Raw genomic sequence first — 27864 nt, forward strand, 5'->3', positions numbered from 1 at the left:
TGTCCCAGAGACCACTGCTTCTGGCCGGTACGGCTCCTCTGAGATGTTTTTTGTGTAGCCCTGCTCCCGCTGGTTCTATGCCCCAAGCTGAGTCTGGCAGGACGTCTGTCAGCAGCCCTGCCTCACCAGGCCCTTCAGCAGCAAACAGGGGACAGAGCCCTGCCCTCCCAGATGGGCCTTCACCTGCAGGGAGTGTTTTTGGATGTAGCAACATCCACTAATAGTATCCCTTGCAATATTTGGGATATACTTACCCTAAGTAACTACTCATTCATCTTCAACTCAAATGTAACTGAATGTCCTATATTTTTATTTGCTGAACCTGGCCACCCTATGTTATCAAGAGCCTAATGCTATTCTAATTCTCATACTTTTTTTCAGAATATGTTTCCCCCATTCCTCCCTGAGGCTCTTTTGATCGTTTCTTTCCCTTATATACTAGAATCTGATGAAAATATGCCTTGTTGTGTATCCTTTTTCATTCATTCACTGTGCTGGGTACATGATGGATCCTTTCAATCTGGATACTGGTAGCCTTTAATTCTGGAAAATACATATGGGATGTATTATACATAAATTTATATTATATACTATATATATATAAAGTATATATAATAAGCATACACAATATTTATTTTATAAGTAATATTTCATATTACTTTAATTCTGGGAAATATATATGGGATGTATTAAATATACAGCATATATTTATATATAATACATAAAGTATATATAATAAGTATAATAAAGTATATACAATAAGTAGACTATGCATTATACAATGTATAATGCTATTATATAATATCTATATTATTTGTACTGTACTAAATAGTGTTACATAAGCTCTCAGTGTCCCTGATGGTCCTGGTTAAAATAATTCCGCTGATGATGCTGGAGATAATACATGCCTTGTGCTCCCTCCACCCAAACTCTTCCTTGCACTGCTGGTCCTTTGGGATTTATTCATTTCTTTTCTTTTTTTGAGGAAGGTCGTCCCTGAGCTAACATCGCCACCACTCCTCCTCTTTTTGCTGAGGCAGATTGGCCCTGAGCTAACATCTGTGCCCATATTCCTCCATTTTATATGTGGAACGCCTGCCACAACATGGCTTGATGACTGGTGTGTAAGTCTGTGCCAGGGATCGGAACCAGCAGACCCCGGGCCACAGAAGCAGAGAGCGCCAACTTAAGCACTACGCCACCGGGCTGGCCCCTATTCATTTCTTTATATTCCTTTTAGCAAGGAATCAGAAGAAAAGCGAAGTATCACTCAGTATTTTTTCTTTTTCACAAACTTCCTGACTATTTTCATAATAGTCACAAATTTATTCCTACAGGTGAACTTCTAAATCCTTTTGTCAACTTGCCACTGTCAAAAAAATCTTGCTGAAGTTTTTGTTGGAATTATACTTCAGTCATTTTCTAATCAGGGGAGAAGTTATCTTTACAAAACTGATTCTTCCTATCTGAGAACAAGTTGGCATTAAATTATAGTTTTTCTATTCCTTAGTAGACATTTAAATTTTTCCACAAAGACCCTACACATTTCTTGTTATTTTAGTGCCTAGGTATTTTATTTTTTATTGTTACGATATAATTGATCACTGCTATATAGAAAAATTCATGTTTGTGTATCTTTCTTTCTCTTTTTTTTTGAGGAAGATTAGCCCTGAGCTAACTGCTGCCAATCCTCCTCTTTTTGCTGAGGAAGACTGGCCCTGAGCTAACATCCATACCCATCTTCCTCTACTTTATATGTGGGACGCCTACCACAGCATGACTTGCCAAGAGGTGCCATGTCTGCACCCAGGATCCAAACTGGTGAACCCTGGGCCGCCGAAGCAGAAGGTGCGCACTTAACCACTGTGCCACCGGGCCGGCCCCTGTGTATCTTTCTTTTTAAAGCATCAATTTAACTATACTTTTAAGCATCTACCTTACTCTATTTTTTCTTTTCTTTTGCTTTTCCTGGCCAAAAAAAGTTCTTCAAATAATGACAGTTTTGCCTCCTCTTTTTAATACCTTTTTGCTATTTTCTGTTCCTTATTTCATTGCATTGCTTATAATTCCCAAAACAATGTTAAATAATAGTAGTGGTAGGAGGCATTTTCATTTTATCCTTCTCTTAGTCTCCGTCAATATGATAGGGGATGAATGCTATCTCATTATAGTTTAATTTGTATTTCTCTATTTACAGATGTGTAAGGGGGAAATCCTTTGGCCTCTGATATTACTTTGGCTGGGTGGCAGTTACAGAAAATCCGCCAGAGACCCTGAAACTTAGTGACATTCTTATGTCTCTCAAGTGATAGGCATCACTTTGGAAGCCTGGTCCCAAAGGTTCTAATGAACAGTAATGCAGCAAAAAGAAATAACCTCTCTTTATAGGGGCCAGCCCTGTGGCCGAGTGGTTAAACTTCTGCATGCTCTGCTTCAGCAGCTGGGGTTTGTGGGTTCAGATCCTGGGTGCGGACCTACTCCACTCATCAGTCATGCTGTGGAGGCGTCCTACCTACAAAGTAGGGGAAGACCAGCACAGATGTTAGCTTAGGGAGAATCTTCCTCACAAAAAAAGAGGAGAAAAGAAAGAAGAAAGAAAGAACGAACCTATTGAACGAACAAACGAACTTATTGAACTTACCTCTTATTGAACGAACCTCTTCATATAAAATGAATATAGAGATGTATGTTGAGGTAAAAAGCTTCATAAAATCTGTGTAGTGTGGAAGCACTGCCACGGCTATAGAAACTTTCAGATAAGTTTGGTGCTAATATTACTCTACAAAACCTCTGTTTACACCACTTACACACAGGGGCCAGACCTTACAGCTCCTGGAGCTTGCCACCCTAATCTCTTCCAGCTCCACTGAAAAATGATTCTTCCCAACAGTTTGTAGCAAAGATTCCCAACGATTTATAAAAAGTTATTGCCTGCAAATCAAAACTACACTAAGATATCACCTTACACCCGTTAGAATGGCTACAATCACCAAGACAAAAAATAACAAATGTTGGAGAGGATGTGGAGAAAAGGGAATCCTCATACACTGCTGGTGGGAATGCAAACTGGTGCAGCCACTATGGAAAACAGCATGGAGATTCCTCAAAAAGCTAAAAATAGAAATACCGTATGATCCAGCTATCCCACTACTGGGTATCTACCCAAACAACTTGAAATCAACAATCCACAGTGCCATATGCACCCCTATGTCCATTGCAGCACTATTCACAATAGCCAAGAAGTGAAAGCAACCCAAGCGCCCATCGACTGATGAATGGATAAAGAAGATGTGGCATATATATACAATAGAATACTATTCAGCCATAAAAAAGACAAAATTGTCCCATTTGCAACAACATGGATGGACCTTGAGGGTATTATGTTAAGTGAAATAAGTCAGACAGAGAAAGACAAACACCATATGATTTCACTCATATGTGGAAGATAAACAAACACATGGATAAAGAGAACAGCTTAGTGATTACCAGAGGGGAAGGGGGTTGGGGAGTGGGCACAAAGAGTGAAGGGGCACATATATACTAATACTGAAAAAGACTAATGTACAACTGAAATTTCACAATGTTACAAACTATTATGACCTCAATAAAAAACAAACAAACAAAAAGTCATTGCCAGTGAATTGCTTTTTGCTTAATTTCTGATTGCCATACAAATATGGACTACAGTATGCATGTCCTTGACACCAATACGGAAAAAAGCCTAGAAAAAGTTTTTTTATTAAAGTTTAGTTCAGTGAGAAAAAAACATGAAAAAGTGCAAAATATATACAGTTCCTGGCAGTTGTCACATGAGATTTTTCTGACTACAGACCATAAAAGTTTACACTTGTGTAATGAAATTACAGTGAATTTCATTTCATTGTTAATATACAAGTTTCTGCTGCAAAGTGCTTACTCTATCTAAAAAGAAGAAAGCAAGAGGGTTGCAGGATTTTTTTTCCCCCCAACAAATCTGTGTCATGGGTCCTAATTTCTTTATTCCTCTTCCTTTAGCGCAACACAGGGCAGCAGCCTCATCAAAAATGTCTGATCTCAAAGGATGTTCCTGAAACCTCACCTACAGCTCTACTCTGGGGGCCCATTAGGGGTGGCTCCTTTTTCTTCAAGATTTCACCATTTTCATTCTTACCTCAAAAACATCATGGATGGCCTTCCAGAAGCAATGAAAATTATAATCAATAAGACCTTTTCTTTCAAAGCTTTCATCTCCAACAAAGCAACAAGAGCCAGAAATATTGTCACTTCTTTTAAATAAAGAACCGTTGTAATATTCAGCTTTATAATGGCTGTTGATTTGTTGTCATTAGCAGTTCCTGCTCCATCTTCTTTGAGACCATAAATTCAAGAGATGTCGATAACACATCTATCATATCACAGCAGAGCTCATAGGTTTGCTGGGTACTATCGGTTGCATTATAAATTTTCCTGACCACGTGAAACAGAAATGCCTTATCAACTCCAGAATTTGACATAAAGATGTTCAGCAAATTCTCCAGGGTTGAGAGATATGGAATCAATTCTGAATCACTTTGCTAAAAACTTAAAATATTGAATAATCATACATGGTTGTCAGATAAAAGCTGAGGTGAGCTTTTTTCTAATTCAGCATCTGCAACGTCATTATTTGCTCTCTGGTGAGTATCTCTATGGATTTCAATTTTGTGGTCATCTGACAGACCATCTACTTTGTGAATAACACCTCAAATTTGATGCTGGTGTTTACTTTGTAGGCCCTGGTGACTACGAGGTGGAGCCTGGCCAGGGCTTCCATGTTATCCTCCCGAGAGTCAATAACAAATATCAGTGCTCATGTTCCCCTGAAGATCATGTCAGAGTACCATCAAAAGAGTCAATGCTTCCTGGGAAGTCCCAAATCTGAAAATTAACAAAGGCGCAGTTGGAAACATCTTCCCAGCATACCTTGTTAGTGTTCTCCAAACAGTGTTTCATTGGGAGACACTTTGTGAAAGATAACTTTCTGAATAGACCACTTGCTGCTTCTATTTGGGCCCAAGAGCAGGTTTCTGGGCTTCACCTCAGTACTAAAGGGTGGAGGCCAAGCTTTCTCATCCACTGTTCACAACCTATTTCTGAATTGAGTTTCTGCCTGGAGCTTTCTGTGAGCCATGGAGGCAGGGGGTGGGTGTCCCCGGAAAAATCTCTCAGAAAATTAGGAATCAAAGGAAATTACCTCAAGCCAATAAAGGCATCCATGAAAAACCTACAGCTAGCATCATACTTATTGATGAAAGACTGAATGCTCTCCCTCCAAAATCAGAAACAAGTCAAGAATATTCACTCTCACCGTATATTGAATATGTTTTGGAGCTCCTAACTAGTACAATAAGCCAAGAAAAGAAATAAGAGGCATCCAGACTGGAAGGGAAGAAGAAAAACTGACTTTACTTACAGATGACAAGTTATCTATGTAGACGATCTAGTGGAATTTCCAAAAATGTATTAGAACTAATAAATGAGTTCAGTAAAGTTGCAAGATACAAGTCAATATACAAAAATCAATTGTATTTCAGCTGTTGGGTTGGTAAGACTGCAGAACAGGAGTTTTCTACCATCATCTCCACCCATGGATGAGAGTATCTTTGTGGAAGTCCCAGAGTCCAGCAAAGAAGTTCCAGTATACCACTGAAGCAAAAAAAAACTGAGAACAGATGGATTGAAGAGGGTAAGAAGAACAGTTTCACTTTACCCATGTCACTACTTCCCCAAGGTGGCACAGCTCAGTGCCAAAAGAAACCCCCTTGGCCCAAAATTTCTCCCATGGGGGTAAGTGAGAGGTAGTGAATGAGCACCTGCCTTCCCCAGTCATGCTGAACGCTGCCTAAGAGGCCCATTTCTTTGTCACCCACCCAGAATACTGAGGTAAGTGGCATGGCTGAGTGCTTGGGAAAGGCTGGGAGCAGGGAAGAGAGACGAGGACTCATAGCAACCAGGGCTTGGAACTCAACAAAGGTGCAAGGATCCTACTAATTGATTGGCAGAGTCCATCACGAGATCTACCCACCAGCTGCTTGGGACACCTCACATGTGGATTCCCCCAAATAGCCCATGGACACCCCTAAAGGTCTGTTCATGGGTTGGAAGAGTAATATTGGTAAAATGTCCACACTACCCCAAATGATCTAGATTCTATCGCAATCTTTATCAAAATTTCAGTGGTATTTTTCACAGAAATAGAACAAACAATCCTAAAATTCTTATGGAACCACAAAAGACCCCAAATAGCCAAAGAATCTTGAGAAAGAAGAAGAAAGCTAGAGGCATCACAATTCCTGATTTCCAATTGTATTACAAAGCTATAATAATCAAAACAGCATGCTACTGGCATGAAGACAGACACATAGACCAATAGAACAGAAGAGAAAGGCCCCAAATAAAACCACCCATAAATGGTCAACTAATCTTTGACACAAATACCAAGAACACACAATAGGGAAAGGAAAGTCTCGTCAATAAATGGTGCTGGGAAAACTGGACACTCATGTAAAAAAGATAAATTTGCTGGGCTGGCCCCGTGGCCGAGCGGTTAAGTTCGCGCGCTCCGCTGCAGGCGGCCCAGTGTTTCGTTGGTTCGAATCCTGGGCGCGGACATGGCACTGCTCACCAAACCACGCTGAGGCAGCGTCCCACATGCCACAACTAGAAGGACCCACAACGAAGAATATACAACTATGTACTGGGGGGCTTTGGGGAGAAAAAGGAAAAAATAAAAATCTTTAAAAAAGATAAATTTGGACCATTATCTTACGCTATACACAAAATTTAATTCAAACTAGAGTAAAGACTTAAATGTAAGTTCTGAAACTGTAAAACAAATAGAAGAAAACATAGGGGAAAAGGTTATTGACATTGGTCTTGGCAATGATTTTTTGGATATGACACCAAAAGCATAGACAACAAAAGCAAAAATAAATAGGTGGTCTACATCAAATTAGAAAGCTAGGCATAGCAAAGGAAACCAACAACAAAATGAAAAGGCAACCTACAGAATGGTAGAAAATATTTGCAAACCACACATCCAATAAGAGGCTAATATCCAAATATATAAGGAACTCATAGAACTCAACAGCAAAAAAACAAATAACTCAATCAAAAAATGAGCAAAGGATCTGAATAGACATTTTTCCAAAGAAGACATACAAATGGCCAACAGTGGTATGAAAAGGTGCTCAACAACATTAATCATCAGGGATAGATATGCAAATCAAAACCACAATGAGATATCACCTCACACCAGTTAAGATGCTTATTATCAAACATTCAAAAGGTAACAAGTCTTGGCCAGGATGTGGAGAAAATAAAACCGTTGTACACTGTTGGTAGGAATATAAATTGATACAGTCACTCTGGAAAACAGTATGGAAGTTCCTCAAAAAATTAAAAATAGAACTACCATATGATCCAGCAATCCCAATTCTGGGTATATATGTGAAGGAAATGAAACAGTATCAGGAAGAGATGTCTGCACTCCCATGTTCACTGCACCATTATTCACAATAACCAAGACCTGGAAACAATCTAAGCATGTGTCACGAATGAAGGGAAAAAGACAATGTGGTGTATATACACACGGAAATAGTACTCAGCCTTAAAAAAGAAAGAAATCCTGCCATTTATAGCAACACAGATGACACTGGAGGACATTGTGCTAAGCGAAATAGGCTAGATACAGAAAAACAAATACTGCATAATCTCATACATGGAATCTAAAAAAGTTGAACTCATGGAAACAGGGAGTAGAATGGTGGTTACCAGGGGCTGTGGAGGTGGGGGAAATGTGGTGATGTGGTCCAAGGGTACAAACTTTAAAATATAAGATGAATAACTTCTGTACAGCATGGTGACTATAGTTAATAAAAATGTATTATATGCTTTAAATTTGCTGAGAGAGTCGATCTTAAGGGTTCTCACCACTCACACACAAAATGGTAATTATGTGAGGTGATGGATATGTTAATTAGCATGATTGTGGTAATCATTTCACAACATATAATAATATCAAAATATCAGGAGCTGGCTGAGTGGTTAAGATCACGTGCTCCATTTCAGCAGCCTGGGGTTCACTGGTTCAGATCCTGGGCAGGGACCTATGCAGCGCTCATCAAGCCATGCTGTGGAGACATCCCACATGGAAGAACCAGAATGACCTACAACTAAGATATACAACTAGGTAGTGGGGCTTTGGGGAGAAAAAAAAAAAAAACAGATGTTCACTCAGGGCCAATCTTCCTCACCAAAAATAATAAGAATAATATCAAAACATCATGTGTACACCTAAATATACACAATTTTAACTTGTCAATTATACCTCAATAAAACTAAGGGAAAAAATCAGTTTTATTTCCGTTATAGCAATAACAATCAGAAATTGAAATTTGAAAAATGACACTGATTACAATAGCATCAGAAAATATGAAATAGTTAACAACTAATCTGACAAGATATGTGAAACATCTGTACACGGAAAACTATGAAACGTTGCTGAGAGAAATTAAAGAAGCCCTAGAACAATTTGAAAAAAAGATAAAGCTGGAAGACTAACACTACTTGATTTTAAGACTTATTGCAAAGCTACAGTAATCAAGACAGTATGGTACTGGTGTCAAGATAAATACATTCATCAATAGAACATAATAGAAAGTTCAGAAATAGGCCCACACATCTATGGACAATTGGTATTTGACAAAGGTGCAAAGGCAATTCAGAGGAAAAAGCACAGTCTTTTCAACAATTAGTGCAGGAAGAATTGTATATCCTTATGCAAAAGCATAAACTTCAATCCATACCTTACACCATACACAAAAATGAACTCTAAATGAATCACAGACCTAAAATTAACACTTAATTCTAAAATTTCTAGGAGAATATATTTGTAACCTTGCTTAAGCAAAGATTTCGTAGATGTACTACCAAAAGCATGATCCAGAAAATAAAAAAATTGACAAACTGGACTTCACCAAATCTAAGAAATTCACTTCGAAAGAATATTAAGAAAACGAAAACACCAGTCACAGACTGGGAGAAAATACTTGCAAATCTACATATCTGTTAAGGACTTGTATCCAGAAATAAATAAACAACCCTCAAAATTCAATTAAAAAAAATAACCTATTTAAATAACGCACAGAAGATCTTAACAGACACTACCAATGAATACATATGGATGCCAAATGAACACATAAAAAGATGCTCAATATTATTAGTCATTAGGTTAATGCAAATTAAAATCACAGTGCAATATCACTACACATCTATTAGAATATCTAAAATGAAAAATACTACCCCCGCAGCAATTACTGAATTAAAGGATAGGAGCACATTTGGGCTCTTGCCACGTAGTTACTGTTTGTTTTCCAAGAGCTTAACTGAGCGACTCCCACTTGCAACCTATCAAAGCACATCTTCCACCGAACTCTCACCATCACATTAGGACAATCTTTTAAATGCAAATCTCTCCTAGACATTTAAGGGATTTAGAAACAGTTAATTTACACACAGCTTTTGGGGTGATCATTGTGGCAGGTCCCTCTTGTTCTCACCTTTCCTCTACAAGTACCAAATTTAGTACTGCACCTGTAGTTTTAGTGCACTTTGTGGAAATGCAAAAATAGATTCAAGTCTAGCTACGAACATAAGTAACTACATGCCATGTTCTCATTTAGATCGGCAAAAACAGGCCTTCTAATGAGGAAACAAGTATCTGCAGGGCTCAAATAACTTATGTAAAGTCAGCTGAAAATTTAACAAGAGACAATATTTCTCCTAAAGAAATACCGCACTCGTAGAATCAAGGTGACTTCGGTGACTACTTCTTTCTTAAGTATTTAATGAGAAGCTTTGTTCTCTAAAATCTTAAGAGTATCAGACATTTTGCTGTTTGAAAATGTATCCTAAGAATGAAATACCCTTCTCTTGGCTGGTCACTTTGACATAGAGAACGAGCCTCATATTCCAGACCTTGCGCAGGGCCACAGATAAGGGCGTCTAGGGCGCAATATTTAGTATCTATGTTAATTTTGTAGTTTCCAGGTTAACAGGACCCGTGGGTCCACTTTGCAGTCCAGACGTGACGTTAAACTCTTTACACACAGCCCTAATTGGCTCTGAACCTAACAAAACACTGTTTCACTTAACTTTCACCTACCTCAACCCTTCCTTGAAATCTTACAGCTCTACGTTTTCCTTTGGCTGGTGAGATGCCTCATGGTGCCTCTGTCGCAGGGTCTCGCTCATCCTGGGCCAGGGTCAGTCAGAAAGGTGATTTTGTGAGACTACAGATTTTTCAGACTACACGTGACCTTAGGCTGATGGAGCTAGGAGAAAAAGCTTTAAAAGAACGTTCTCACTTAAGCTTTATTTTCATAAATTTTGTCTGTTCACCAGCGTTTGTGTGTAAATACATACTGAAAAGAAAAAGGTCCGCCACTATGTTAGTAAGGCATATCTCAGCAAGTCACAAAGAACTACTTCAGCACTATTGACCTATTATCTAGACCAGCATTTGGTTGTTTAAAAAAAAAGAGATATTGAGAGAGAAAGGGCACCTATTGTTCTACTTTCGGAGAGCAACCGCCTAAACGGAAAGGCGCCTAAGCTCAGAGTCCTTTTGCACTCTTAACACGCGCGGGGAGGACTCCGGGGCCACCAGAACTACAATTCCCAGCATCCTGCGCGCGAGGAAGGAAAGCCGGGAGCGAGCGGAGGCGGCTCCGGGGTAGCTGGCCCGGGCGGGCCGCTCCTCCCTTTGAAGCGGTTTTGCGCCTGTTTCCGCCCGCGGCGTCGGCGCTCACGCAGGGGCGGGTGACGGCGGCGCGGAGCGGGGCCGGGCGGGAAGGGACGTCGTGGCGGCGGCGGCGGCGGCAGGTTGAGCAGCAGCGGCGGTGCTGTCAGTCGGGCCGTCGGAGAAATGGGAGAGCCGGGGGCGGAGGTGAGCAGTCGGGCGGCGCCGCGGGTCCTCGCCGCCCGCGAGGCGCTGGCGTTCGGCCGGGGCTCCCGGAGCTCGGCGGCGGCGGCGACCCGGCCCCTCGGCGTCCCAGGGCGGGCCTGGTGCGGGGCTGCGCGGGGACCGGCGGCAACAATGGCCGCCCCCGGCCCTGCCCCTCGCCGGGCCCTCGTCGCCGCAGGCCTGCCCGGGGAGCGGCCCTTGGAGCCGGCTTGCTGTTGGGTGGTGGGCTCGCGGCCCTCCGGCCTGGGAGGGGGAGTCGGGCTGGGGGCTCGTTCTGGCGGGCGGGCCCATCCCGCGCCCGCGCCCGCGCCCGCGGCGGCAGGACCCGACCCCGAGCTCTGTCCTCGGCCGGGGTCGCGGGGCCTTGCGCTCGTTCGGCTTCCTCCAGAGCTTTTTGTTGAAGAAGCTCTTCCTTTTTTGTTCCTTTTGGAGAAATCTGTTGCCCCAAGCATGTGGCGGTACAGCTGAGCGTGTTCTGGCTTATTTTTATAGATAATAGAATCTGTCCCTCCAGCTGGGCCGGAGGCATCCGAGTCGACAACGGATGAAAACGAAGATGACATTCAGTTTGTTAGCGTAAGTAGCAGCGACCTTCGCGTTTCCCGAGTCCAAGACTGTGTGGTTGGTAATGAGATTGCACCTCATCTGCTCATCCATCATTCAGCAAATGTGTGTGTGTCTGACGGGTACCAGGCACTGTGAGCGTGGCCTAGCGCTATATTTCCCAGAAGGGGTCTCTGAGCCACCGCGGGAGCCATCACAAAGACGGTGGCCTAAGGTACACGTTGTGCACTCCATCACGCTTCTCCTGCCTGCATTTAGGGCCATTTTATACTCAATGTACCCAAGGTTTTGTCTCTAGACTGTGTTTTGAAATGGGGCAAGAGTAACTTTTAAAAGACGACACCCAGGTTAGGGAGAAGGGAGGGCTACTGATGAGGACAGAAGTAGAAAAGAAGAAGAAGGGTGCAGGAACTGGAAATCTGAGCGTTATGTAGCTTCATAGCGTGAAGGCAAATAGCTGCAAGACTCCTCTAACCTCTGAGATCAGGTCACACTAGTGCAGCAATTGATTGTCATAACAGAGATCCTGCATCACCAGGAACATACGATATCTGTCTGGGTTTATTCCCCTGGAGGCAGTAGTTTTCAAGTGTAATGGGCAGATTCCTGGACCCCGCTCCAGACCTGTTGAATCAGAATTTCATGGTGCAGCCCAGGACTCTTCATTTTAGCACAAATTCAGGGGTATGTAGCTTTCTGAACACACTTTATAAAGTGTTGGTTTTGAAAACCAAATGGGGTGTCATTATACATTTTGGGATTATTTACCCCTCAAACTCTTATTAAAGTTTTTACAAAGCTGCTGTTTAAAGTGGTGTCTTAGCTAGCTAAAAACACTTCTTCCCTAAAACACTCTTCCTCTGATTTCTGTGATTAGCTGAGTTTGCTATTAATGCTGTATAATTTTTCTTTAAATGTGTGCTGTGTAATGTTTTTTAATTGCAATAGTAGGTTTAGGGTAACCAAGTAAATCACTTATTTTTAAAATCAGCATTTTTTGCCTAAAAATTGTAGTGTTAACATTGTTGTTGTAGTAGGGTTGTATAGTAATTCTTTACAAGATCCTTTCCTTGACATGCTTCCCCATTAATAATGCATATGATACTCTTTTCTTGACACTTGAAGTTTTATAAATTTAGGGATATCAAGAGGGGTTGTATGCTGACTCTGCCTCCCCTATGGTGAAAAGTAAGTGATATATGGAAATTGAAGACCACAGTGTCTGGTTTTTGTCCTGAAAAACATTTGGAAAGAGGATTCCATTGATCTAGGAGAAATAATTTTGGTTCCTTCTGACAGTGGGATGAAGACAGATGAATGGGACTATGATCTTGATGGTGTTTTGTGCAACTATAGGTAGCAGTGACGTGTATTTATGATCTATGTGCCTTACTTTGAGAAACATAGAAGGAATCTACAAAATTAAGGTTGTAAAAGTCAATAGCTGTAAGTTTGTGTAATACTCTGAGGAATAAATAATTATATTGTAAATTCTTTTTTCTTTTTTTTAAAGATTGGCACCTGAGCTAACATCTGTTGCCAATCTTTTTTTTCTTCCTTCTTCTTCTCCCCAAAGGCCCCCGTACATAGTTGTATAGTTGTAGGTCCTTCTGGTTGTGATGATATGGGGGATGTCGCCTCAGCATGGCTTGACGAGCAGTGCCATGTCTGCGCTCAGGATCCGAACCGGTGAAACCCCGGGCTGCCGAAGTGGAGCATGTGAACTTACCATTCAGCCATGGGGCTGACTCCTATACTGTAAATTCTAACTGAATTAATATATTAGCTTGTGTTCAGCTGAGGTTTAAAGCTCTAAATTTGAGTTTTCTTTTAAATATAGAGAATATTTTGTATCTTTGCATCCAGAGTTTTGTACATCCAGCTTGGTATAATCTCTTCTCTTTAGACTTGTTTCCAAATAGAGGATGAAAGATTTGACAGCTCCATAAGAAGTGAATTGTATGCTCTAAGTGGAATTGCAGTACCAGAAAGAACCTAGTAAAAATATTCCGTTTGCCTTTAAATGGTCCCACATAAAAAGCAATGATAATATAATTCTACTTTCAAACACATTCAGAGACAGAATTTACTTATGTAACTTCATCCTATGCTGGGTTCCACTAGGATATGCTTATTTCTCTGTGTTTTTTGTAGTACTGTCCAGGAAAGATGAAATGCTGCTGGGTTCAGTTTTCTGCTTGAGAGTTGTTCAGATACAAAAAGAACACTTTTTGTGTTGTTTTTATATTTTTTATCAAGAAGTGTATTACTACTTGATGTATTCTGATTTGGATTCCTTGGTCTTTTTGTATATATCTCATTTTCCAGCCTTCAGTCTACATTGTGGCACAGCATCCTCTTTGTGTTCTGCCATATACATAGCCCCAAACTAAACACAATATGCTGAAAGAAAGGAATGATAACAATTTGGGAGTACAAAAAGAGCCCTTGTCTTTGGTAGAAATTTTAGTGAAATATAGATACAGAAGAGTGTACTTCCTCATTGTTCTCTTGTCCTCACTCTGTTTTTGTACTGCATTACCATTTGTCTGGATTGATTATCTTGTTACTGGTCTTCCCACAGTTCATACTCTCCTGATCTTCTAGCAACACAGCTCTAATTTTGTTCCCATCTCAATGCTATATTGATTCCTTTGCCTGTAGAAAAAAATCCAGGTTTTTGACTGGGGAATTTAAGGCCTGGTTTATGTTGAAGGTAGTATGTGTGTTAAGAAAGGATAGAGAAGGTGACATCAGCATCATGGCGGAGTGAGCTTGCCCGGGACTCTGTCCACTCCAACATAACAAGAAAAAGGAGCAATCATATTCCAACAGAAAATACGCTAAAAGCACAGGAATCCTCGGAAGGTCATGGCAGCCACACGACAGTGTGTAGAGAGGCTGGATCCCCCCCTCAGAGGAGCTGGAACAGGGTAAGAAAGAACTTCGCTCCCTCCCCTAAAGACTGGGATCACTGCCGTGGGAGGCTCTGTGAGGGAGGGAGCAGTGGCGGGGTCGCACTTCCGCGAGATCACCCAGGACACCCTAGGGCCCTTGCAGCTTAGAAGGAAGCCCTCTAACCGGGCGAAAGCTTTTGCAAGGGGGACCTCATCAAGCCAAGGCCCCAGAAGAACAGATAGCAAGAGCTGATCGGTAAACTGGGGACTGCACACAGGAGAAGGCGCCCCTCTTCTGACCTGTAGTGTGCCATCTCGGCTGAAGGGGGAGGGCTCAGAATACACAGCTCTTGACCCCCATCCAGTGGCGATAGGCTGTAAATGCAACCAAATAATACCGCAGTGGGAAAACCCCATTCTTCCAACATCAGGCAGTTCATCAAATCTCCAGAACAGACAGAAAACAATAAATATCCAGAATTCATACCTGAGGACTCAGAAATAAGTAAAGTAAACTAAACGACAATGGAGTCAAAATAGCTATCGTCAGAAAACTCATTGAGGTAAAAGAGAATATAGAAAAACAATTCAGCGAGTTCAGGAGCTACTTCACAAAAGAGATTGAAACTAGAAAGAAGAATCAGTCAAAAATTCTAGAGATGAAAGACACAATGGAAGAGATAAAACAAAATACGGATTCCCTGAATGCTCGTGTGGACACCATAGAGGAGCAAATCAGCATAATTGAAGATAGACATTTTGAATTGCTCCAGACAGAGGAGGAGACAGAACTGAGACTAAAAAGAAATGAAGAAAGTCTCTGAGAAATGTCCAACTCAATGAGGAAATGCAACATAAGAATTACAGGTATCCCAGAAGGTGAAGAGAAGGAGAATGGAGGAGAAAGCATGCTCAAAGGTAATAGCAGAGAACTTCCCAAATCTAGGGAATGAGAGGGAAATGTGTGTGGAGGAAGCTTTCAGATCTCCTAGGTTTGTCAATGTAAAAAGACCTACTGCAAGGCATATAGTAGTAAAACTGGCAAAAATGAATGACAGAAAGAATACTCAGGGCAGCAAGGCAGAAGAAAATAACCTACAAAGGAACCCCTATCAGACTTTCAGCAGATTTCTCTGAAGAAACTTTACAAAGTAGGAGAAAATGGAATGACATATTCAAAACTTTAAAAGATAAAAATTTTCATCCAAGAATACTCTATCCAGCAAAAATATCCTTCAGATATGAGGGAGAAATTAAATCTTTCCCAGACAGACAAAAGCTAAAGGACTTCCTAACCATGAGACTCCTACCCCCACAAGAAATCCTTAGGAAGGCTCTCATACCTGAAAAAAGAAAGAAAGGAGTCACAAAACACAGAGTAAGGAGACAGATAGACAGAATCAGAATAGGATAGCAAATATTCAACTATAGCATTAGGCTAAAGTGAAGGAAAACACCAAAAACAAAGACAATCTTGTCACTTGTGACACACTCACAACACAAGTTGGAATCAGATATGAGAATAACGACTTAGGAGGGGAGGAGGGAAGGGACTGAATCAGTTTAGACTAAGGAAATAACAGGTGATCAGAAAACGGACTATGTTATCCACAAGATTCTGAATACAAAGTTCAGGGTACTAAACTACTACTAAACTAAAAAGCAGAACAGAGACACAAAAAATAAATAAGGAAAAAACAAACACAGCATAAAAAACTGCAGAATTCAATGGGTAGAACAAAACACACATGACAAGAAACAAAGGAAATGCAGGAAAACCGGAAAACGAGTGATATAATGACAGCATTAAGCCCTCATACATCAATAATCACCCTCAATGAAAATGGATTGAACTCTCCAATAAAAAGACACAGAGTGGCAAGATGGATTGGAGAACAAGATCTAACAATTAGTTGCCTCCAGGAACAACATCTCAGCTCCGACGACAGATACAGGCTCAGAGTGAAGGGGTGGAAGATGATACTCCAAGCTAATGGCAAACAAAAGAAAGCAGGTGTCACAATACTTATATCAGACAAAGTAGGCAAACATAAGGCAGGTAAAAAGGGGCAATATATAATGATCAAAGGGACACTCCATCAAGATGAAATAACTCTTATAAATATTTGTGCACCCAACACGGGAGCACCAAAGTTCATAAAGCAACTATTAACAAACCTAAAAGAAGATATTAAAAATAACAGAATACTGGTAGGGGACCTCAATACCCCATGCACGTCAATGGATAGATCATCCAGACAGAAAATCAACAAGGAAACTGGAATTAAATGAAAAGCTAAAACAGTTGGACTTAATAGACATATATAGAACACTCCATCCAAAAACAGCAGAATACACATTCTTCTCAAGTGTGCAGGGAACATTCTGAAGGATAGACCAGACCATATGTTAGGAAACAAGACTGCCCTCTGTACATTTAAAGAAATTGAAATAATAACAAGCATCCTCTCTGATCATAATGCTTTAAAGCTAGAAATTAATTACAAGAAAAAGGCTGAGAAAGGGACAAAGATGTGGAGACTAAACAATATGCTATTGAACAAGCAAAGGATCATTGAAGAAATTAAGAAATAAACATCTGGAGACAAATGAAAATGATAACATGCCATACCAACTCATATGGGATGCAGCAAAAGCTATGTTAAGAGGGAAATTCATCGCAACACAGGCTCACCTTAACAAACAAGAATAATCCCAAATAAGTAATCTCAAATTACACCTAACTGAATTAGAAAAAGAACAAAGCCCAAAGTCAACAGAAGAGGAGAAATAATAAAAATGAGAGCAGAAATAAATGCTATTGAAACAAAAAAGGCAGTAGAAAGGATCAATGAAACAAAGAGCTGGTTCTTTGAGAAGATAAATAAAACTGACAAACCCCTAGCCAGACTTACAAAGAAAAAAAGAGAGAAAGTTCAAATAAACAAAATCAGAAATGAAAGAGAAGAAATAACAGACTCCACAGAAATTCAATGGATTATAAGAGAATACTACTGAAAACTATATGCCAACAAAATGGATAACCTAGAGGAAATGGATAAATTCTTAGACTCTTACAACCTCCCAAAGCTGAGTCAAGCAGAAACAGACAATCTGAATGGACCAATCACAAGGAAAGAAATTGAAACAGCAATCCAAAGCATCCCAAAGAATAAAACCCCAGGACCAGATGGCTTTCCTAGGGAATTCTACCAAACTTTCAGAGAGGATTTAATACGTAGCCTTTTCAAGCTATTCCAACAAATTAGGGAGGATGGAACATTTCCTAACACATTTTACGAGGCCAATGTCACTCTGATAGCAAAGCCTGACAAGGACAGCACAAAAAAGGAAAACTACAGACCAATATCGCTGATGAACGTAGATGCAAAAATTCTCAACAAAATTTTGGCAACCCAAATTCAGCAATTCATTAAAAGGATCTTACATTACGATCAAGTGGGATGCATACGAGGGATGCAGGGATGGTTCAATATCCACAAATCAATCAATGTGATACGCCACATCAACAAATTGAGGACTAAAAACCACATGATCATCTCAATAGATGCAGAGAAAGCATTTGACAAGATCCAACAGCCATTTATGATAAAAACTCTGAACAAAATGGGCATAGAAGGAAATCACCGCAACATAATAAAGGCCATATATGACAAACCCACAGCCAACATCATACTCAATGGGCAAAAACTGAGCACCATCTCCCTGAGAACAGAAACAAGACAAGGATGCCCACTATCACCACTCTTATTCAACATAGTACAGGAGGTTTTGGCCAGAGCAATTAGGCAAGAGAAAGGAATAAAAGGAATCCAAATAGGGAGGGAAGAAGTGAACCTCTTGCTGTTTGCAGACAACCTGATCTTATATATAGAAAACCCAAAAAAATCCATTGGAAAACTAATAGAAATAATTAACAACTACAGGAAAGTTGCAGAGTACAGAGTCAACCTACAAAAATCTGTTGTTTTTCTATACTCCAATAACGAACTTACACAAAGAGAACTCAAAAATATAATTCCACTTACAATCGCAACTAAAAAAATTAAGCACCTAGAAATAAATTTAACCAACATCACTAATCATCAAGGAAATGCAAATCAAAACTTATACAACGAAAACTATAAGACATTACTGAGAGACATTGATAATGACTTAAAGAGATTCCTTGCTGATGGATTGGAAGAATAAACATAGGTAAAATGTCCATACTACCCAAAGCAATCTACAGATTCAGTGCAATCCCTATCAGAATCCCAATGACATTCTTCAAGGAAATAGAGCAAAGAACCCTAAAATTCATATGGGGCAATCAAAGACCCCGAATTGCTAAGGCAATCCTGAGAAAAAAGAACTAAGCTGGAGGTATCACAATCCCTGACTTCAAAATGTACTACAAAGCCATAGTGACCAAAATGGCAGGGTACTTTTACAAAAAGAGACACACAGATCAATGGAAGAGAACTGAGCACTCAGAAATAAAACCAACATCTATGGTCAGCTAATCTTCGACAAAGGTGCCAAGAACATACAATGGAGAAAAGACAGTCTCTTCAATAAATGGTGTTGGGAAAACTGGACAGCCACATGCAAAAGAATGAAGGTAGACCACTGTCTCACACCATACACAAAAATAAACTCAAAATAGATCAAAGACTTGAAGATATAACCTGAAACTATAAAACTCCTGGAAGATAAGATTGGCAGTGTGCTCTTTGACATCTAACAAAAAACGATCTTTTCAAATACCATGTCCTCTCAGACAAGAGAAACGAAAAAAATAAAAAGTGGGAATTCATCAGACTAAAGAGCTTCTGCAACGCAAAAGAAACTAGGATCAAAACAAAGAGCCACCTACCAATTGGGAGAAAATGTTTGCAAGTCATATATCTGACAAGGGGTTAATCTCCATAATATATAAGGAACTCACAGAAATGAGCAATAAAAATGCAAACAACCTGATCAAAAAGTGGGCGGAGGAGATGAACATTTTTCTAAAGAAGATATACAGATGTCCAATAAACACATGAAAAGATGTTCAACATCACTAATCATCAAGGAAATGCAAATCAAAACTATACTAAGATACCACCTTATGGCCTGTTAAAATGGCTATAATCACTAAGACTAAAAATAACATGTTGGAGAGGGTGTGGAGAGAAGGGAACCCTCACACACTGCTGGTGGGAATGCAAACTGGTGTAACCACTATGGAAAACAGTATGGAGATTCCTCAAAAAACTAAAAATAGACCTACCATATGACCCAGCTATCCCACTACTGGGTGTCTACCCAAACAGTTTGAAATCAACAATCCAAAGTAACATATGCACTTTTCATTGCAGCACTTTTCACAATAGTCAAGACATGGAAATAACCCAAGTGCCCATCGACCAATGATTGGATAAAGAAGATGTGGTGTATATATATATACATATATACAATGGGATACTACTTAGCCAGGAAAAAAAAAAATTCATCCCATTTGCAGTAACATGGAAGGACCTAGAGGGAATTATGCTAAGCAAAATAAGCCAGACTGGGAAAGACAAACACTATGATTTCACTCATACTTGGAATATAATCAAGTACTGGGACAAAGAAAACAGTTCAGTGGTTACCAGGGGAAGGGGCGTGGCAGGGCTCTGGGGGTGATGGGGAGCACTTCTGTGGTGACAGTCAAGAAACAATGTACAACTGAAATCTCACATTGATGTAAACTGTTATTAACTCAATAATAAAAAAAAAAGGATAGAGAAGATTCAGGGTTTGATTGTTTAAGGATGTGGAGGATGAAGTGGAGCTATCAAAGAATTCCATGATTTTGAGTTTAGATATCAAAGATTATTGATAACCACCCCAGTTTAAAAATATTGTACCCTGATATCTGTGTCTTTTTAACACTGTCCCTGTACTATTTCCCATTTCCAAAGGAATCTACATGGCTTTATTCTTCTACATGGATTTAGGCCCTTTGTGGGTTTTGTCATCGTTACATATGCATCTATTCTGAATCTTCCTGTGCTGCTTTTGTTTCTGATTATTCTGTGCCACCTGCTAGGCTTCGCCTCACAAGAATTCTTGCTAATTCCAACAAAAACAACCCTGCTGATTGTAAATGCAAGTTTGGTTTGAGTGATTGTTCATGAGTTGTATATTTGCTCACTTCATTTTTTTAGGAAGGACCATCAAGACCTATTCTTCAATACATTGACTTGGTCTGTGGTGATGATGAAGAGCCTAGCACTTACTATAGTGACGTACGTATATTATATTTGTTTTTTCAATTCTATCATTAAATGCAATAGTGTGCGTGCTCGTAAGAACCAATTGTTAAATTTTCAAGCACTTTGTGAGCTGATTGCTAAACATAGCCATTATTAAAAATTAACGTATATAAACTTACAAGTAAATAAATTATTGTTACCTTTAAGGTAATACTCAGAACTCACTATATCCTAATATCTATGCACTTGAAGTTATTTACATCTATTATATCTGTATGCTAGGAATACTATCTAACAATGTGCTCCTGCAGCATGATGGAAGTACTTACACCAAGGTAATCGGCAAACAACAAATCGCCTTGATTTACTGTTTGTTGATTGTCTAAACTAAAGAAAATGATAGATAAAATGTTATTACAGATTAGGTCTAAAAATGTGATACGTCGATATGTCTCTTAACTGCTAGACTGTCTGCTGTATGAAAAACTGAGGAAATCTTGCAATATTTGAAAACTCTTCATTGCTTCAACAAAAAGGTTGATGTTGTCATTGATGAATGAGTGGAGTTCTGATATACATCTTCATTTTTTCACTTTCATCTTATTAATGTAAATGAAAATATCAGCCACTCTTCACATTATAAATCATATGAGCAACTGCTTTGTTGAATTGGGTGATAACCAAACATTCAGTCAGATTTTGTGACATTATTGGCTATAGAGTTTTAAAAAGTGATAGTGGCTTTTTGAAGAAATAGCAAGTCATATTGAAATTATATGTATAAACAAAATCAAGGCAGGTATTTTAGTTTAAAATTTATTTCTAAAAGTGTATAAGGATCATTAATATAACTTTTTATGTTAATCCTTAAAGTGTTGTTAGGAATTTTACTTACATATGTAAAATTATTTTTCAGATTCTCTTCCCTAAAATGCCAAAACGACAGGGTGATTTTTTGCATTTTATAAATGTGAAGAAGGTGAAAACAGACACAGAAAGTAATAATAGGAACAAAAATCACCGTGGATTGTCTAAGTCAAAGGAATCAAATTTCAAATATGTTGAACAACCAGTCATTGAAGAAAAACCATCATGTTCATCAAAGGAAGAAATAGATAATCTTGTGCTTCCAGATTGTTGGAATGAAAAACAAGCACTTATGTTTACAGAGCAGTACAAATGGCTTGAAATAAAAGAAGGTAAATTAGGATGTAAGGATTGCTCAACAGTTCGGCATTTGGGATCAAAAGCAGAAAAGCATGTCCATGTGTCCAAGGAATGGATTGCATATTTAGTAACTCCTAACGGCAGTAATAAAACTACTAGACAAGCTTCTCTGCGGAAAAAAATCAGGGAACATGATGTTTCTAAAGCCCATGGTAAAATTCAGGAATTGTTAAAGGAATCAGTTAATGGCTCGATTTCTAATTTAGTGCATAAACAAAATAATAAAAATATTGATGCTACTGTGAAAGTTTTCAATACTGTTTACAGTTTAGTAAAACATAATAGACCTTTATCTGATATTGAGGGGGCAGTAGAATTACAAGAGGAAAATGGAGAGGTCAATTGTTTAAATACACGATATAGTGCAACAAGAATAGCAGAACATATTGCAAAAGAAATGAAGATGAAGATATTTAAAAATATTATAGAAGAGAATGCCAAAATCTGTATTATAATTGATGAGGCATCTACAGTTTCAAAGAAAAGCACGCTAGTAATTTATATCCAGTGCACAGTTCAGTCAGCTCCTGCACCAGTCATGTTATTTGTTGCTTTAAAAGAGTTGGTGTCAACCACAGCAGAGTGTATTTTCAATACATTATTGAGTACTTTAAATGATTGTGGCTTTACTAATGAATATTTAAAAGCAAATTTAATCGCATTTTGTTCTGATGGTGCTAATATAATGCTGGGAAGAAAATCTGGAGTAGCTACAAAGTTGTTAGAAAATTTTCCTGAAATCATTATTTGGAACTGTTTAAACCATCGATTGCAATTGTCGCTTGATGATTCAATATCTGAAATAAAACAAGTTAATCACTTTAAAATATTTCTTGATAAAATTTATTCCATTTATCATCAGTCTAATAAAAGTCAAAACAAGCTTTTAGAAACTGTACCTAAAGACCTTGAAATTGAAATTGTTAAAATTGGCCGGGTAATGGGACCAAGATGGGCAGCGTGTAGTTTACAAGCTGCTACTGCTGTATGGCGTGCATATCCTGTATTATATATGCATTTTTCTCATTCTTATTCTGGTTTAGCAAAGAGATTAGCTAACATTAATTTCTTGCAAGACCTTGCTTTAATGATTGACATTCTTGAAGAATTTTCATTACTTTCAACTGCATTGCAGTCAAGATCAACTAACATTCAGAAAGCACAAAAATTGATCAAACGTACCATAAGAGCTTTGGAAAATTTAAAAATTGGTACTGGAAAGCATGAATCTCAAATTGAAGGTTTGATTAAGTCAGATAAGTTTAAAGATATTCCATTTAACAAAAGTAATGAATTTAATGCCCTTCCTAGGAATATGTTATTAGAAAATATAATTCAACACATGAACTTACGTCTCTTATGTGACAGAAACCATGATGAAAGTATTTTTAATTATTTTGATGTGCTAGAACCTTCTACATGGCCCTATGAAGAAATAACTTCACCATGGATAGCTGGTGAAAAAAAATTATTTCATCTCTGTGAAATTTTGAAATATGAGATTGATTTGAATGATTTTCGGGAATTTGTAAGTAATAATATAAAATCAAACAATGTTTCAATTCCTACAAGTATACAGAAAGCTAAAAAGATAGTTAGCACTATTGCAGTCAATAGTGCTGAAGCTGAAAGAGGTTTCAATTTAATGAACATAATTTGTACAAGGGTGAGAAATAGTCTAACAATAGATCACATATCAGATTTGATGACAATAAATTTGTTGGGGAAAGAGTTAGCAGATTGGGATGCAACTCCATTTGTAAAATCCTGGTCAAATTGCAACCATAGGTTGGCTACAGATACAAGAGTTCGGCAAAAATCAAAAGCCTTCTGTGAGAATCGCTTGGCTATATGGAACTTAGAATAGAGTATTGTGTGCGCTTTTATCACTTGTAAATTGTATGCTACACATCTTTTAGATACATACATATATTTTTTTTTGAAAGCCAGTTGTTAAAACTCTTTTCAGCACATTGCTGTTTAAAAGGCATTCTCCAAAGACAAAAAGTTGATGATTGCTTTTAGGAGCTATAGTTTTTTAGAGATTGGTCCACGTCTGCTAGAGTGGGCCATAAAATATATTCCAAGGAGTGCTGTACAGAACATAGAACAATTTCCACTTTTCTTTGTTTTACTTTGAGTAAAGATGCAAGAGAATAGCAGAACCCAGATAAGTTCTAAGCTGGAAGTTACATCAAATAAAAGAAATGGAGTTAAAACTGCAAGCCTTTTGGCTGTGCTCTTTCTCATTTCCATATCTGCACTAATACAGTAGCCACTAGCAACATGTGACTACTAAGCACTTGAAGTGAGTGCAGTAGGAATAAGAAAGTAAATTTTTTATTTAATTTTAATTAAATATATAAACTAACAGAGTAAAATATTTTTAACTCAACTCTTCTTTTAGAAATACATTTGTTACCTTGCTTAAGATGTGATTGTTGTAGTGTGTCTGTCAGATTCATGTATCATGTCTGGTATCACATAAACACATCACTGATTGAGTTGGTGTCAACAGATGGATTCAATGCAAATTATTTTTTCTATGAATCGACGTAACTTTATAGCATGTTTATCTGAATATTTTATACAGACAACAGGAATAACTGAAACTTATGTAAACCATAAGGTAACTAAATTGAAATACTTAAATTATAATTTTTCTAGTTTAGACATGAATATGAACAAATTTTAAAATTCAAAATGAAGGCATACTGGAAAAGAAGTAGAGATGCAGAAGCTAGGACTACAACTGGAACAGTAAACAGACTGGAAGAAGATTCATTGCAGATTTTATGATGAATGACAACTGCAGTTTACTGTGGCAGAGAAACACAAGCTGTTACTTAAGACAGTAAAAGGGGATAATATTGAGACAGTTTTAGCAAGTGCATAATCATTGAATGAATTTTCAAAGGTCAAAAGTTAGTTGCCTGAAATCAGAATTAAATGTCCAACAAAAATTTTTTTTAACAATTTTTAAAAGGATTGAGCTTGTAAGTTTGGCCAGATATAAAATACTTGGATTCTTCCATGAAAAAAACTAGTTTTAGATGGGTAGATACTAAAATTATTTCAGTTACAGAAATTCTTAGAAAATTATGAGTTAAACCCTCCAAATGTTTTGTTAAAAAAGTGCCAAGTCTTGGGGCTGGCCCCGTGGTCGAGTGGTTAAGTTCATGCGCTCCGCTGCAGTCGGCCCAGTGTTTCGTCAGTTCGAATCCTGGGTGCGGACATGGCACTGCTCATCAAACCACGCTGAGGCAGCGTCCCACATACCACAACTAGAAGGACCCACAAGGAAGAATATACAACTATGTACTGAGGGGCTTATGGGGAGAAAAGGGAAAAAATAAAATCTTTAAAAAAAAAAAAAAGTGCCAAGTCTTTAGTTAAGTCACCAAACATTGCTTGTAGAATACAGGACAATTGTAGCCACATCAAAGATTGATTCAAAATCTGAAAAATGACAAGTGCTTTTCTTCAGCTTTAAATGAGCTGTGTAATATGAAATGGTGCCCAAGTAATACTAGGAGTACATTTTATCTCATAGTACTTAAACATTTAAGAAGAAACCGTTTCAATTCATGGCCTAAAAAATCAAACTTCTGTAGTTATTTTTTAATCTTTTATATTTGTCAGAAGACTTTCAGCTAGATGAGAAAAAAATTTGTCACAATAATAGCATTCCAGCTAGGTTAGGTCAAAAGTTAGATTTCATTGGAATTTTTGAATGATCCTAATGTTTCCCTTATTTCTTCATTCTACTCTATGACACAGTTTGAAAATATTTGTGCTCAGTTTTCCAAAATAGTCTCTACGACAGGCACCATGGGTACATTTGTTAAGTGATCATTATATGAGTGAAAATGCTATGAATCAACATCAGCTGATAGGATTGCTGAAAGAATTAAAAGACTGAATTTAATGATTTTGTGTGCTCTGCCAGTTGGTTGAATTGTGAAAGAGTTCTACAAAACTTACTGTACTGTTAACAGCAGCTCCAGGTTTTCTTGCAACAAAGAAATGCTAGCCAAATATTTTAATAATCAAGGAAAAGATGGCAGTTTGCTCCCCAATATCACATGACAGATGAATGATCTAAATTTGAAGCTCCAAAGAAAGGAAAAAGCCTACTTGTGCACTATCTAGACAAGTACTAGAATTTGTTTTGAAATTGAAACTTGTAAAAGTCAACAGTTTTACACATTTTTCTAATATGAATCAGTATGCACAAGATTTTAACTGTATTTGACAGTTATGTAAATTTACTACAAAAATTAAAAGAAAATTTTGAAAAATGTTTCTTGATAAATTTAGAGTTGCTTTGGGGCTGGCCCCGTGGCCGAGTGGTTAAGTTCGCGCGCTCCGCTGCAGGCAGCCCAGTGTTTCGTTGGTTCGAATCCTGGGCGCGGACATGGCACTGCTCATCAAACCACGCTGAGGCGGCGTCCCACATGCCACAACTAGAAGGACCCACAACGAAGAATACACAACTATGTACCGGGGGGGCTTTGGGGAGAAAAAGGAAAAAATTAAAAAATCTAAAAAAAAAAAAAAAAATGCCAAGCTTTAAAAAAAAAAAAAAATTTAGAGTTGCTTTTTGACTTACTTAACTCTGAATTCAGTGTTAACAATACTGAGCTACACAAGATTTACTGAATTTACTTAAATTGGACAAATGTAGTTTTCAAACTGATCAGCTTTGGCTCTGAAGGCAAGTCAATTATTTTTAAAAAGATGAACGGGATCTTTTTCACTGTGAATGAAAATAACAAAGGAAAATGATTTTCTTTCAGCTACTGGAAGACTTAACTGTGTTTAGAACAATTTGGGTTTATGAACCTACTTTTTCAACTTTAAATTTTATGAAATTTGTATACAAGTCAAGTATTTGTGATAAAGGCGTTCAGAGAAGTTGAGATGTGCTTTAAGTGTAAAATACACATCAGATTTTAAAGACATCATGTAAATTATCACATTAATAACTTGATAATATGTTTAATATTTTGGATATATTGAGTTAAATAAAAATATTAAAATTGATTATATCTGTTTTTTTCTTTAGGATACAAATGTGACTTAGAGCTCTATTGGACAGTACTACCCTATATAAATGGTTACTCTCAAATCTGGTGTCCTTCAATCCAGACCTCACTCTTGATTTAAAGATCCATAGTCAACTGCCTTCTCATCATTTTCACATTGTTCCATAGGTATCTCAAACTGAATATGTCCACAGCTGAATTTATCAATCCCTTACTATATCTGTTTTAGAGAATGGCACTACCACCCACCTTGTTGCTCAAACTAGAAACTTAGATGTTCAAACCTGTCTTCATCTCCTTGCCCTGTCTCTTCCACCTTTTAATTTTTCTCACTATCCTCACTGCAGTTGTCTTGGTTCAGGCCATTAGTTTTTTTGCTCAGAGTCCTATAACAACTTCCTAACAAGTCTCCCTGCCTTCATTCTTGCCCCTTCTTAATTCATCCTCCACACTAACTCAGAAATGGCCATTCTAAAACACAAATTTATAATCTTGAATACCAAGAAATCTGGAGATGGCTGTAGACTTTTTCTTGAGTAGCTCAGTGGTCACTGCTGTGTTATCTGGGATACTTTTGGTCTTTCCCTTAGGATTACAGGATGGCTGGCATGGTTTTAGACATGCTGGATTTGAGGCAAGAAGGCAAGGGGTAGAGCGAGCCCTGTATACTCATCAGCAAATCAAAAGCTGTGGCAGAAGCGTTTTCAAGTAGATTTACATTTCACTGGCCAGAATTGTGTCAACATGGTCATCTCTCACTGCAAGGGAGGCTTGGAATGTGAGCTTTTCCTCTCCTAGCTTCTATGGTAAAGGTAGGCAAAGAAGAAAAGGGAATGGTAGGTTAGCCAGTCTATGAGGTTTGCTATATTTCCCCTCTACTGAAAAATTTCTTCAAG

The 27864-nt window shown here is 38.4% G+C and overlaps 1 protein-coding gene, 1 long non-coding RNA gene and 1 pseudogene across 6 annotated transcripts in view; 1 reads left to right on the top strand and 2 right to left on the bottom strand.

Moving 5' to 3' along the window:
- The window catches only part of LOC106782269 (uncharacterized), a 114041-nt gene that overhangs the window by 55782 nt on the left and 30395 nt on the right, over positions 1-27864 (bottom strand). For 3 of the 4 annotated variants that reach the window (XR_011430078.1, XR_011430080.1, XR_011430077.1), the window contains exon 1: positions 10184-10676. This is a non-coding gene — a long non-coding RNA (uncharacterized lncRNA). Of the gene's footprint in view, positions 1-460; positions 544-10183; positions 10677-27864 lie in introns of those variants that run through there. The other variant, XR_011430079.1, reaches the window with a different exon arrangement.
- On the bottom strand, positions 4009-5732 carry LOC100629736 (ras-related GTP-binding protein D pseudogene; annotated as a pseudogene).
- Positions 10686-26483, top strand: KIAA1586. 2 transcript variants are annotated; one of them, XM_023624305.2, is made up of 4 exons: positions 10686-10966; positions 11477-11560; positions 20646-20726; positions 21610-26483. In XM_023624305.2, exons 1-4 carry the CDS (start codon positions 10946-10948, stop codon positions 23785-23787), a joined length of 2364 nt encoding a protein of 787 aa, XP_023480073.1. In that variant the 5' UTR covers positions 10686-10945; the 3' UTR covers positions 23788-26483. The 2 variants fall into 2 exon arrangements, with proteins under 2 accessions (XP_023480073.1, XP_070101836.1); XM_070245735.1 differs by lacking the exons at positions 10686-10966; positions 11477-11560 and adding an exon at positions 14133-14481.

The sequence above is a fragment of the Equus caballus genome, chromosome 20 (genome assembly GCF_041296265.1).
Source record: "Equus caballus isolate H_3958 breed thoroughbred chromosome 20, TB-T2T, whole genome shotgun sequence".
Lineage (NCBI taxonomy): Eukaryota > Metazoa > Chordata > Mammalia > Perissodactyla > Equidae > Equus > Equus caballus.